Raw genomic sequence first — 13898 nt, forward strand, 5'->3', positions numbered from 1 at the left:
ATAAACTCGTGGTGGGCAGGGAATGTTATAGTGTACTCTCCCAAGTACTTAGTACAGTGCTTTGTACATAGTAAGCACTCAATAGATACAATTGAATGAATGAATGCCCCTACGGGATGTCCTGGCCCACTGTCCCCACAGGACACCAGGTAGGATGTCCCATCAGGATGTCCCTATAGGACTTCACTGCTGGACAGCCAGGCAGGATGTCCCGGAAAGATGACCCCAGAGGATGCCCCAGTAGGATAATCCTGGCAAGATGGCCAAGCAAGATGTCACCACCGGATGATGTCCCAGCAGGATGTCCCTAGAGGATGCCCAGCAAGATGCCCCTACAAGATATCCCACCAAGACATCCCAACGGGATGGCCCCAAAGGATGTCACTGCCGGATGCCCCAGCAGGATGTCTCCAGATGATGCCCAGAAAGATGTCCCTGCAGGACATCCCAGCAAGATGTCCCAGAAGGATGTTCCCGTAGGAATCCCCGGCAGGATATTCCCACAGGGCACCCCAAGCAGGACGCCCCAGCAAGTTGTCCCCACAAGATACCCCGGCAGGATACTCCAAGATGGAATAAACTCTCTTTACACTCTCCGGGTTCAAATCTCAGTCAGGGAAGGTGTCACTGGCCTGCCATGTGACCACTACACTTCTCTGTGCCTCAGTTCCTCCATCTGTGAAATGGGGACTCAATACCTGCTTTCTTTCTCCCTGAGATGGTGTGCTCCATGTGAGACAGGGATTGGGTCCAGTATGATGGCATTAGATCTACCACAGTCCTAGGCACGATGTGCTTGGCACAGTCCCCTTCTGGACTGTAAGCCCATTGTTGGGTAGGGACCATCTCTATATGTTGTCAGCTTGTACTTCCCAAGTGCTTAGTCCAGTGCTCTGCACATAGTAAGCTCTCAATAAATACGACTGAATGAATGAATGAATATTAAATGCTTATATACCCTTCTCATTATTATTACTTATTAATAATAATAAAAAACATTCACGATAAAAAACTACCCATAGCAAAAATGTCATCTTCATGCTCTCTCAACTTGGTACGGCTAATCAGAGGGCTCCGTAAGACTCTTCAAATGGCCAGCTGCAGCAAATGCCTGTGGAGGCTGAAGGTTTTTGAGAAGGCCCGACACCTTCACTAGAAACGGCGGTGAAGGCATTTTGCTTTGAAGGGGTTGCCCTGACTGCTCAAATCCTCAGCCCACTCGGATTAGTAAATATCTAGAAAAGTCTCACGAATAACTGAACAGGCATGGGTTAAATGAGTCATGTTGGGATCCTCCCTCCAAACACCACCTCCGTACCTCCGTGACAGGCTGTCTTATCATCCGACAGGCATATCACCCCACCGAACACTATAACGGTCTCATTCTCTCTGGGGGAAAACCCGTAAGCGGTCGGGGCGTTCTCCAGTGAAATGAGACGGGGGGGGACCGCTCCAGAGTCACGGATTTCATCGATCGGTCGAGGGGTGGAGAGGGGAGGGAAAAACTTGGGGGGCTTTCCCTTCCCCAACCCAATCCACTGGGCTGGCGAGGATGTGATTTGTATCAGAGATTTCTCATTTGGGGACCTACCAGATGGAATGCAGGGCACTGTGGGATATGTCATCTATCACAGTGACAGTGCGTAGGTAACAGTGATCTCTCGCCACAGGAGGAAGGCAGAACCGCAAATGTGGAACAGCTTTCAAGCTGGACCGGTGGAGTCTGGCAACACTTGTACTTCTCATTAACTTCATCATATTAATTTATTAGCCTTATATATCACAGCAATTCACGGTAGAATTCTAACGCCAAACAATTTCTGGCCACTGGTGTCTCCCCTCCCCACCGTCCCCGCTGTCACCGGGAAGCCACAGCCTTGACTCCTCACTGAAAAGAAAAGCTACACTGTGGCCAGTGATGGCTAAATGGCTTCTGACAACTGAGTAGAAAAATATTCCAAAAGGGAAAGACCAAAATTATCTTGAAGGGCAAAGGCCATCCAGAATGGTCTATCACTGCTTCCACTGCTTGGTTGAGTTTTTCAGTGAGAATACAAAATATCAGCTTCCTCCCTCTCAAACTTCTATCTCTTTCCCCACGCATTTCTCTCCCCGACTTTCCTTTCTCCCTCTCCTTTCCTTCTTCCCCCTCTTCCTCTCAATGATATGCATTGAGTGCTTTCTGTATTCTCTTTCTCTCTGTCCCTCCTTCTCTCTCTCCCTCCACCTCACCCCCTGCCCCCAAATCTCCTTCCCTCTTTCCCTCTCTCTCCTTCATGTCTCCATTTTTCTCTATGGATCCTTTCCATGCTATCGAACCAGTCCCAGTTGCAATGACCCTATTCTATTTTGGGTTATCAGCCATCCTGTTTCCCTGCCTAGGGTCTGAGCAAAGCAAGATACACTTGGGGTATAAGTCCTCTCAAGCCCGCTGGCCCAGAAATTTGAAGACTCCAAAGAGTCCGTGTGTTAGCGGACAAGGTCAGGGGGAAATTGATTAGCTAGAAACCTGCAGAGGCAGAATTGCAAGGATAGTTTAGATTGCAATAACCATTAAGAATAATAATAACGATGGTATTTATTACGTGCTTACTCTGTGCAAAGCACTGTTCTAAGTGCTGGGGAGGTTACGAGGTGATCAGGTTGTCCTACGGGAGGCTCACAGTCTTAATCCCCATTTTACAGATGAGGTAACTGAGGCACAGAGAAGTTAAGTGACTTGACCAAAGTTACACAGCTGACAATTGGTGGAGTGGGGATTTGAATTCATGACCTCTGACTCCAAAGCCCGGGCTCGTTCCAGTGAGCCACTCTGCTTCTCTAATGGGAGGAGATGATGACGTTTGCCCTGAAGAAAAACAATAATAACTGTTGGCCGTTGCCTCATCGTAAACAGTGGAAATTGAGGCACCCCAACAAATACGCTTCTAGTTATTGTGATGACATATTTAGGCTTTCTCTCTTATAGGAGAAAGTGCACTGAAACGATCGCAAAGAATTACCACAACATATTGGGGACTATTAATAATTCACACCCCAGCTCTTTCGGGTGCCAGTTGGCCATTCCTGGGCATAAAAGAAATGAAAGCAAACCGCCCCAAATCAAACATCTGGACGAAATTAACGAAACCTCCGGAATCTAGCGCGCTTAATTTTAAGTGTTCCCTCCTACCCTGATGGATGCCCGGGGAGATCTGGAGTAAACCAAACTCAAGGGGTTTTTTTTTTTTGGAGGGGGAGAAATTGTACCACCCCCCAAATACCACAGAATGAAACAGGTGAAGGCTTGCTTGAGATTCTAGGCAGAAGGCTGGCAGCCCTCTGAGACGGGCTGTCGTCTTCTCCGCTGCTCAACAGCTGCTGCTCATTCACACATTCATTTATTCCACCGAATTTAAGCACCCACCTTGTGCAGAGCACTGTACTAAGCGCTTGGGAGAGTACAATGTAACAAGAGAAGCAGTGTGACTCAGTGGAAAGAGAACGGGCTTGGGAGCCAGAGGTCATGGGTTCTAATCTCGACTCTGCCACTTATCAGCTGTGTGACTTCGGGCAAGTCACTTAATTTCTCTGTGTCTCGGTTACCTCCTCTGTAAAATGGGGATTAAGACTGTGAGCCCCACGTGGGACAACCTGATCACCTTGTATCCTCCCCCCAGCGCTTAGAACAGCGCTTCACACATAGTAAGTGCTTAACAAATGCATCATTAATTAATTAATTAACAATAAACAGGCACATTCCCTGCCCACAACAAGCAGTAGGGGTGGAAATCTCCAAATGCCTAATGAAAATGGAACAGCTGTGGGGAGTTTTTTTCATAGCATTTATTGAGCGAAAGCTAAGGCACATGACAACCGATCAGTGGGTTTTCTTGAGAAGCAGCATGGCTATGAGAAGCAGCATGGCTCAGTGGAAAGAGCATGGGCTTTGGAGTCAGAGGTCATGGGTTCAAATCCCGGCTCCACCACTTGTCAGCTGTGTGACTTTGGGCAAGTCACTTAACTTCTCTGGGCCTCAGTTCCCTCATCTGTAAAATGGAGATTAAGACTGTGAGCCCCACCTGTGGGACAACCTGATCACCTTGTAACCTCCCCAGTGCTTAGAACAGCGCTTTGCACATAGTAAGTGCTTAATAAATGCCATCATTATTATTATTATTATTATTATTAATTACTGAGCCATCTTGACAGATACCAGTCTACCTAAGTCCAAGGGTGGGAGAATTCATTACTTGATATGGGGAGCTGGTGTTCCCTGGTGGTAAAACCATCATAGATACTGACGGGCACGATCTACGCCAATCTAATCTGGGGCGGGTGGGAGGGAGGGGGTGTGTCAGATGCAAACACACACACACACACACACACACACACACACACACACACACACACAAACGCACACACCGAAAATCCTGAATCCAAGGAGAGTTCCCGAGGAGTCAGGCTGTAATTAAACAGTCCTCCCCGCTGATCGTTCGACAAGACAAATCGATCACTGCCAAGGGATAACAGAGGATCTACACAATCCATGGAGAGCTTACTGGGCATTGACCGGGAGACAGCTGCCGGGCAATCAATGCGATCAAAGTCGGAGGGGCAGCGGGCCAGGGGAGCCCACCCAGTTGGTTTTGAAAACGTCCTCGGCCCAGGGAGAAAACAACTGAAACCCTCGTCCTGGGGCAGTTTAGTGCAGTGCTCTGCACATAGTAAGAGCTCAATAAATTAAGTACTCAATAAATACGATTGATCGAGTGAATAAATGTGATTGATTAAAGGGATTTTGGTGGACTGTGTAGGCTCCTCCCCATACCACCACCACCTCACAATGAAAACGAGTCATTTCCAACGTCATGGAAACCACCAAAATGCTCCCCTGTCTGAACTGGTCCTGCAGGTCCGAAGTCAGGGCGAACAACACTGGCTTCTAAGGTACCCAGGTGAGTCCCGGGAGATGCACAAACAGAAGTACTGAATGGCAGAGCCTCATCATTGAAGTTGGTAGTGTGTAGAAGTCCACCCTTCAAACCCACCATCCCTCAGCCTGATCCTCACTTCCATCTATCCCACTGGTGGCTTCCGTTACCAGAAATGGAAGCCTGGAAGCAAAATAGCCCCCAAGCACTAGTGATCTGCTTCACCTTCAGCTGATAAGGGCAGTTCTGAAGCTAGGAGACATCCTTTTTTGTCTTCTGTCCTCTGGGCTGTGAGCTCCTTGTGGGCAGGGAATGTATCTGCCCACTCCGTTATATCAAACTCTCCCAAGTGCTTAGTACATTACTCTGCACACAGTAAGTGCTCAATAAATATGATTGATTTATTGCTTCTGAAGAGTGGTCCCTAGACTCAGTGAAAAATAAAAGGAAGGCTGTTCTCACACAACTGAACAGGAGCGCTCTACCCTATAGGCTTTGCAAGATGGTGGTTTGTTTTAGCCCAAGTTTACCCTAGAAAAAAGTATTCAGGGGAATTTCCTGTCAGGAAATGACAATTAATAAAGAGCCAAATTACAAATCCATTAGATTTTAGTCAATGCAGTAACAAAACGCCGCTCCCATGAATGCTTAAAAAAAATCTGTTAACCTCCAGGAAAGCTGGAAACGTCCTGAAGGACAAGGCAATTGGATCAATATTTGTTTATTGCCACCGCGGTGCAGGATGAAGAGACCATCCCGACCATCCGGAGGGTGGGTGGGCTTTATTACCTGTAGGGGAGATGAGGCCAGGAGACAAGAGTCCGGGAACTCCGTGGGGCAGAAGACGTGCGTTTTCTTGGATGGCCACTCCCAGGGAGCGCTTTGGGGGTCTTCCCGGTCTGGAGCTGTGGAGACACAACGAGAGCAGGTGTAAGATGGGCTTGGGAAGAAGCAAATCACCCCCACCCTGCCAAGAGAGCCTCCATAGCCAGCTTCATCACCAAGCACCAGAGGTTTTGATGAACAAAGACCGCCCTCCGTCACACCTTGCAGCGCGCTCCGTGAAAGCTACATATGAGAGCTCTCTTTCTGGATTGGACGCTGCTAGGGATTTTATTTTCCCAACCAATTCCTCGTCAGGTGGTTAGGTGGGCAGCGTGGCCCAGTGGGGAAAAGACTCATGACCAGGAGACGGGTGACCTGCCAGGGACTGAAATAAACACTGGGGTAGTTTCCAGCTAAGGGAGGCAGAAATAAAATAATTTTAAAATACCCTTGAGTAATCAAAATGAAGGGTTGAACGGACAGTGGAATAAACGGTTTAGACATAAAGACTGAGTATGGGTATAAATGGGTTTAAATGGATATCTTAGGGAAGCAACATGGCTCAGTGGAAAGAGCCCGGGCTTGCGATTCAGAGGTCATGGATTCTAATCCCAGCTCTGCCACTTGTCAACTGTGTGACTTTGAGCAAGTCACTAAACTTCTCTGTGCCTCAGTTCCCTCATCTGGAAAATGGGGATGAAGACTGTGAGCCCCTCGTGGGACAACCTGATCACATTGTATCCCCTCCAGCGCCTAGAACAGTGCTTTGCACATGGTAAGTGCTTAACAAATACCAGAAAAGCAGCGTGTCTCAGTGGACGGAGCCCGGGCTTGGGAGTCAGAGGTCATAGGTTTGAATCCCGGCTCTGCCACATGTCTGCTGTGTGACCTTGGGCAAGTCACTTATCTTCTCTGTGCCTCAGTTCCCTCATCTGTAAAGTGGGGATGAAGACTGTGAGCCCCACGTGGGACAAACTGCTCATCTTGTATCCCCCCCAGCGCTTAGAACAGTGCTAGGCACATAGTAAGCGCTTAACAAATGCCATTATCATTATTATTATTGTCTCGTCTATCTCACCGCCAAACTCTTACCCACTTCCCGCCTCTGGTCTGGAACACCTTCCCTCTTTGTAACTACCAGACAATTACTCTCCACCCCTTGAAAGCTTTATTGTGCCCAGGCTCTTCCTCACTCCAGAGCCGCCACGGCCCCCTCAGTTCCTCATGAGCGTGGGCATCACTCCTGAGCCACGGCTCTCGGAGGCTGGAGACGAGACAGAGGGAAGTCTGAGGCCGACCATACAAATGGCAGACACAGAGGTATCAAACTGGGCAGACAGGTGCCGTGGTTCGATCGGCTGCAGCGGAGCGAGGATAACAAGACTAACCTGACCAGATAAATCATTCACGTACCGCACGTTCAAATCCATAATACAAAGGGGGAAAGACGTCCTCGTCAGATCCCTCCCTTTGACCATCCAAACGCAGCCCGTGCCCCGGCCCACTGTCCCAGGTTGACACCACAATTTAGAAATTTTAACGGCAAGACACGTCCAGCTCTGAATCTCACGTGGTCTCTATCGGCTGAAAATATGACTTTCTAATCCCGGCGGACACATTGCCGCTGCTTCTTAAGGGGGGCATGTGCTCCTTAGACTTGAATAACGGGGCAGTTGATGAAACCTCGAGGAGAGACCGTATTAAATAACCAAGTTGCAGAAACCTATGAGGTACCAATAGAGATCGTCTCCCAAAACGTGACTTCTGCCTCCCAAAGAAATTTAAGTTAAACTTCACTCTATCACCTTAGAAGCGGCTGATCTCTCTATCAATGCAAGACAAACTCCATCTTTAAATGAAGACAGCTTCCAGGGAGCTTACACAGAGGCCCCATTACACGCTTCATTTTTCATACCGTGCGCTTTGCTTTCACGGGGCATAGATATTGCAGATCATCTAGCACAAAAGATCCTGTTCCTCCCGTTTGCTCTTTCGGTTTTTATCCGCGGCTCCTCCCCTTTCCGTTACGGGTCATTTGAGATTTCATTTCGGTCAGGTTCGTTCCTGGCTTGCAGCCGGGTTTTTAACATTCCTCGGGAAGGTTTATAAAGTAAAACAAGTGACCGAGTTCCACATCCCACCCTCGCCCATTCCTCTCCCTAGAGAAAAATCTACTAGTCACATAGGTTGATGAAATTGCTTTACTCGGTGTGAGCAAACTGTGTTCTCCGGTGAAGCCACCTGTAGGTTGGGCTGAAATGCCCTCAGGTATTCTCCAGATTCTCTCCAGGATCTTCCAGACCCTCCTCATCAAGAATTCCCACATTTGTAAGTGGCCTTGGGGAGCAACGACTGGTAATGTCACCGCACTTCAAGACTTCCTAGAATCAGTCGACAGTCTTGACTGAGCGCTTGCTCTGTAGAGCACTGTACTAAGCACTGGGGAGAGTACTATTAAAACCCAAAATCCAGATTTTAGAAACACAGCTAGTCAAGTTGCGTTTCTCATCTAACTTTGCCGCTGACCACTTGTCCCCAATCCCTTGTCCATGTTGAGAAGCAGCATGGCGTAATGGCTACAGTACAGCCTTGGGAGTCAGAAGGTCATGGGTTCTAATCCTGGCTCCACTACTATCTGCTTTGTGACCTTGGGCAAGTCACTTCACTTCCCTGTGCCAGTTACCTCATCTGTAAAATGGGGATTGGGACTGTGAGCCCCACATAGGACAGGTACTCCATCCAACCTAATTTGCTTGTCTCCTCCTCAGCGCTTAGAACAGTGCCTGGCATATAGTAAGCACTTAAATACAATAATTATCATTATCATTATTATTATTATTATCCTCCCGCTGGCCTGGAACTCCCTACCATTTCATATAATAACAATAATAATAATTATGGTATTTGTTAAACACTTAACCATGTGACAGACACTGTACTAAGCACTTGGGTGGATACAAGCAGATCAGGTTGGACACAGTCCCTGTCCCACGTGGGACTCACAGCCTCAATCCCCGTTTTCCAGATGAGGTAACTGAGGCCCAGAGAAGTGAAGTGACTTGCCCAAGGTCACACAGCAAACAAGTGGCAGAGCCGGGATTAGAACCCATGACCTTCTGGATCCCAGGCCCGTGCCCCCACTGTGCCATGAAAGACGTCTACTCTCCCCTCCTTCAAATCCTTATTAAAATTCCATCTCTTCCAAGATGCCTTCCCAACTAAGCCCTCATTTCCCCACCCCTTCTCCGTTCTGTATCAATTATGCACTTGGCTCTGTAACCTAAAAGCACTTGATATCCACCCTACCCCCAGCCCCACAACACCCCCACACATCCATAATTTATTTTAATATCTGTCTTCCCCTCTAGACTGTAAACTCCTTGTGGACAGGGAACTTGTTGGCATTGTAATAATAATAATAATGGCATTCATTAAGTGCTTACTATGTGCCAAACACTGTTCTAAGCGCTGGGGAGCATACAAGGTAATCAGGTTGTCCCACATGGGGCTCACAGCCTTCATCTCCATTTTCCAGATGAGGGAACTGAGGCACAGAGAAGTTAAGTGTCTTGCCCAAAGTCACACAGCTGACAAGTGGAGGAGCCACTTGGGTTCTTCTAGACTGTGAGCCCGCTGTCTTCTAGACTGTGAGCCTGCTGTTGGGTAGGGACTGACTCTATATGTTGCCAGCTTGTACTTCCTAAGCGCTTAGTACAGTGCTCTGCACACAGTAAGCGCTCAATAAATACAATTGAATGAATGAATGAGCCAGGATTTGAACCCATGACCTCTGACTCCCAAACCCGGGCTCTTTCCACTGAGCCACGCTGCTTCAGTCAGCGTGCTTGTAGTCTCTCAAACACTTAGTACGGTTCTCTCCACACAGCGAGCGCTTACTGAGTCCCAATGATTGATTGATTGCTTATTCAAGCCTAGCAATATGGGAACTGTATTATAAATAGGGCTTAGCACAGTGTCTGGCACATAGTCAGCTCTTAAATACCAGATACCGTACACAAAGTTACATATTGCATGCTTGAGGCTATTGATGCCTGTCTACTTATTTTGTTTTGTTGTCTGTCTCCCCCTTCTAGACTGTGAGCCCATTGTTGGGTAGGGATTGTCTCTATCTCTTGCTGAATTGTACTGTCCAAGTGCTTAGTCCAGTGCTCTGCACACAGTAAGTGCTCAATAAATACAATTATTGAATGAATGAATTCTTGGCCCATGTCATGAAACTTGTTACTAAACTGTAGTTTACAAATGGTAGAAATTGCTGAATATAATTTCAATCTCACCCTTAGGCCTCCCCTCTGACTTTTAATTTTGTGACCGGCGCATTATGATGCTGTTGTATCACCATGTTGCGTCCTAATGGTCCGGAGACCCTGACCTCCAGGGAGAAATAGGCGTCTGAGCACCTCGGGAGGGTTCTCCCCTCCTCACCGCTAAATCCTCCTGCAACTAGGGCCCTACTCAAGGGATAGATCACTCATGACCCAAGCTGATATAGGGACCATCGAGGCTGACGAGACACCTCTGAGCTTCGGTTCTTCAGCAATCCTGACTGGGGATTAGTCAGGCAAGATCATCCCAGAAGGATGTCTCCCCTTCTCCTTTACCCCTTTATCTAGAAGAAGAGTATTTTCCAGATTCAGGCAGAAATTTACATATTAATCAAGACAAACACGTGGTGATTTAACCGGGAAACTGTTATTTGGATGACAATTTAATCAGCATAGGTTGAGAGGTCCATCATTGCGGCATCCTGTTTCTGGTAAAATATTGACTGTGTTACTGATTTCGGTAAGGTTTTATTTTACAGGGCACAAATAACCATGTAATTACTCTTTAATTGAATAGTAATTGCTTGTTGGCAATTGTTTGTTAAGTTTTCAGTTTAATTACAAGGTTATTTGTGCTCTGTAAAATAGAATGATGTTCCCTAGGAAAACGGGCTCTCCCAGAGAGCGCGGAGGAATTCTTACCCCCGATAGCCCCCTCGAGTTGGAAGGTTTTGAATGTGTAATTGGGATGTGGTACCACGGTGTTCCCAAACAGCTCCGACGAGGCCTTGGATTCTTCGACTTTAGAGAATCAACGTTAGATGCGGCATGTCTAAGATTAATGGACAAATTCTCTTCCAGAGAAGTGGGATTTCCTGTGGGGCCCTCGTCCGCGATTTAACATAATTTACCCTGATGTTTGGCCTTTCATTCTTTGGGCTACATTAGAGAAATTGAAATAGTACACCGGGCCCCTGAGACTGGGGAATAAACCAACTGGAAATATATTTCAACAAGACTTCATATTTCTGCAGCAGAAGAGGAACGCCCCAAGTACATTATCTCAGCTACCTATAAACTCAGTGGCATTGACAGTCGGCTAGATAACAGAGGAAAGCATTATGTCTTGTATTTGCAATGAGATACGACAAATTCTGTGAGATATTTATCCCGAGATGTGATGGATGAGATGCCCGTTTCCTTGATCATTCGGGGTTCTGGATTTGACTGCTCCACTTCTTTTTTTTTAAGTTTCTTTCTCCTACCCCCCCTCACGTTTCTGCTGCCGGACATTTACGAATCGGAGAGGGAGCAGTGAGTGAGAAGGCTGATTTGGTTGTTTTTTAAGAGACGACCAGTTAATAAATTAATTATTGATTTCGGGAGTCTTCCAGCCACTTAATGGAAACATCTGTTCAATGTTTGATCGCGAGGGGAATCACGGACAGGGATAGACTTGTCAGAGACAACGTTCCTTACTACCAGAGAGAGAGGCTGCCAGAACCCTGGGTCCTTAACCCCCAGGCTGTGGCGAGAAGTAGCCTGGAAAGGCCAATGGCTTCAGAGGCCGGTGCCCAGTGACCCCCGCTTCACTACACTCCGCAGCCACTGGACTATTTACCACTGATCTCGGACCTCATAATGTCATCGCTTCACACACATGCAAGCTGCAGAGATGGGGGAGAGAAAAAGGAGGCCCTCCAAAGCACCACTGACCTTACCTGTTGCCCCCCTGTTGACAACACACAACCTACTTTCCACCTTAAAAGTCAACTTTTTGTTTTTCAGTTCAGCGTGGTGGCTCTGAATGGCACTAAGGGTTAAGAATCACCTCTCCGGTCTGGCATTCATTACAGCAGGTCAAAGACGCCAGTGGTAGTTAAACTCCGCTTGACCTTTCAGTGTTTAAGAGGAGAGACACGGTTTGACCGTCCCGGCAACCCTAACCTACCCCATCCCTGTGCTGGCCCACGGATAGCTTGCCAGGCTATTGCCCCTGCATTGTATTACCGGCCAGATCAAAGGCGGGAATGGTCAGGGGTTGGGAGGGAATGTCATCCTTGCAAAAGGGGTAATTAACATTAATCATACATGAAGTTGTCGGAGCTGATGACTGGAACCTGGGCATGAAATGGTGCTTCTGTTCAGGGGATACCCGTGGCCCCGGAGACCTCTAAGAATCAATAGCCCCGACCCCCGTCGTCCCCCACGGTGAGCCTGAGGCCCAGGACTCCCCCCAGATGACCGATTGATCAACTGATCCATCGATCATATTTATCAAGCTCTTACTGTGAGCAGACCACCATACTAAGCCCTTTGGAGAGTACAACGTAACAATAAACAGACCCTTTCCCTGCCCACGATGAGCTTACAGTCTAGAAAGGGAGAAAGACATTAATAAGATAAATAAATAAATTACAGATATGGACAAAGTGCTGTGGTTCTGAGTGGACTGGGGGGAAATAATGATAATAATAATTGTGATTTTGTTAAGAGCTTACTACATGCCAGGCACTGTACTAAGTGCTGGGGAAGATCCAAGGTAATTGGGTTAGACACAGTCCCTTTCCCTCATGGGCTCACAATCTTAATCCCCATTTTACAGGTGAGGCAACCAAGGCTCAGAGAAGTAAAATGAATTGCCCAAGGTCATACAGCAGACAAGTGACAAAGCCGGGACTAGAAGCCAGGTCCTTCTGATTCCCACGCCCTTGCTCTATCCTCTAGACCATGCTGTTTTCATAACACAGTCACACCCAGTCATATGCTCATTTGCACATACACACAACAGACGCACACACAATTGTACCAAACATACACACACCCTTACACATGCCACAGATGTGCACAAACTCATGCCACAGACATGTACTCAGACATGCACACATCCACGCACCCCTCTCCTAAATAATGGGTCCACGCTTTGAGGCTCCCTTGTACTAGATTTTAGATTCACAATTAGAAATAAAATTATTTCCAGCTAGTATTTCAAACGGCAATCCCCCGGATATCTTGCCGAAGCAGAATTTCAATTTTTTCCTTCAATAAGGGGAGAGAGAGGGATCTGATGGAATAGACAATTTGAGGGTTGACTACTCACTTGATAGAAAGTCTAACTGGGAAGCTATTTTATACTTCATTTACCTGACTTGGTTGCCTATTTGAATCAAATGTGTTTGAGGTTGGGCACTAGCATCTTTAAACAAGTTTACTTTGGGCCATAAAATGACTGAATTCTAATGAGGGGAATCTCAGCATAATTAGTGTCCCCCCCAGCAGATCTTTTAGCGCCTTCTCCACCATTCTGCAGGTGCATTTCCAGTTAGCATCAGTGGAATCGACACCCTCTAGAGCACAGAACAACCTTGAGGGGTTGATCCCTCAAATCATTTCAAAAATGATATGAAAAAATTTCTCTGCCTCCTCTACAGATGTTTCTGAATGTAAACATTCCCTGTTTCAGAATTAAGAATAATAATTGTGGTAACATGTTAAGTGCCTTCTATGTGTCAAGCACTGAACAACCAGATTATCAAGTTTGACATGGGGCTCACGGTCGAAGTAGGAGGGAGAAAAGGATTCTATTTGTCGACCCCTCAGAGTAGAGGAGAAGATTCTTGTGGATAGGCAAGGTACTTCTGTGTACTTCCTAAGCGCTTAATATATAGCATTGCATGCAGGGGCGGCTTAATGGATGCCATCACTACCCTAAAGGATGAATTTTTTTTAAGGGATTTGTTTAGCTCTCCATGCCAGGCACTGTGGTACATGCTGGGACAGATACAAATTAATCAGGGTGGACACTTCTCTGTCCCACATGGGGCTCACGGTCTTAATCCCCATTTTACAGTTGAGGTAACTGAGGCCCAGAGAA

At 47.1% G+C, this 13898-nt stretch overlaps 1 protein-coding gene across 5 annotated transcripts in view; it reads right to left on the reverse strand.

The window, feature by feature from the left end:
* DACH2 (dachshund family transcription factor 2) overlaps positions 1-13898 on the reverse strand; it is a 471250-nt gene that overhangs the window by 256413 nt on the left and 200939 nt on the right. For all 5 annotated transcript variants that reach the window (XM_038747659.1, XM_038747658.1, XM_038747657.1 and 2 more), the window contains one exon: positions 5703-5818. In XM_038747659.1, coding sequence (XP_038603587.1) covers positions 5703-5818 — 116 coding nt within the window. The remainder of the gene's footprint in view (positions 1-5702; positions 5819-13898) is intronic.

This window comes from Tachyglossus aculeatus, chromosome 6 (genome assembly GCF_015852505.1).
Source record: "Tachyglossus aculeatus isolate mTacAcu1 chromosome 6, mTacAcu1.pri, whole genome shotgun sequence".
Lineage (NCBI taxonomy): Eukaryota > Metazoa > Chordata > Mammalia > Monotremata > Tachyglossidae > Tachyglossus > Tachyglossus aculeatus.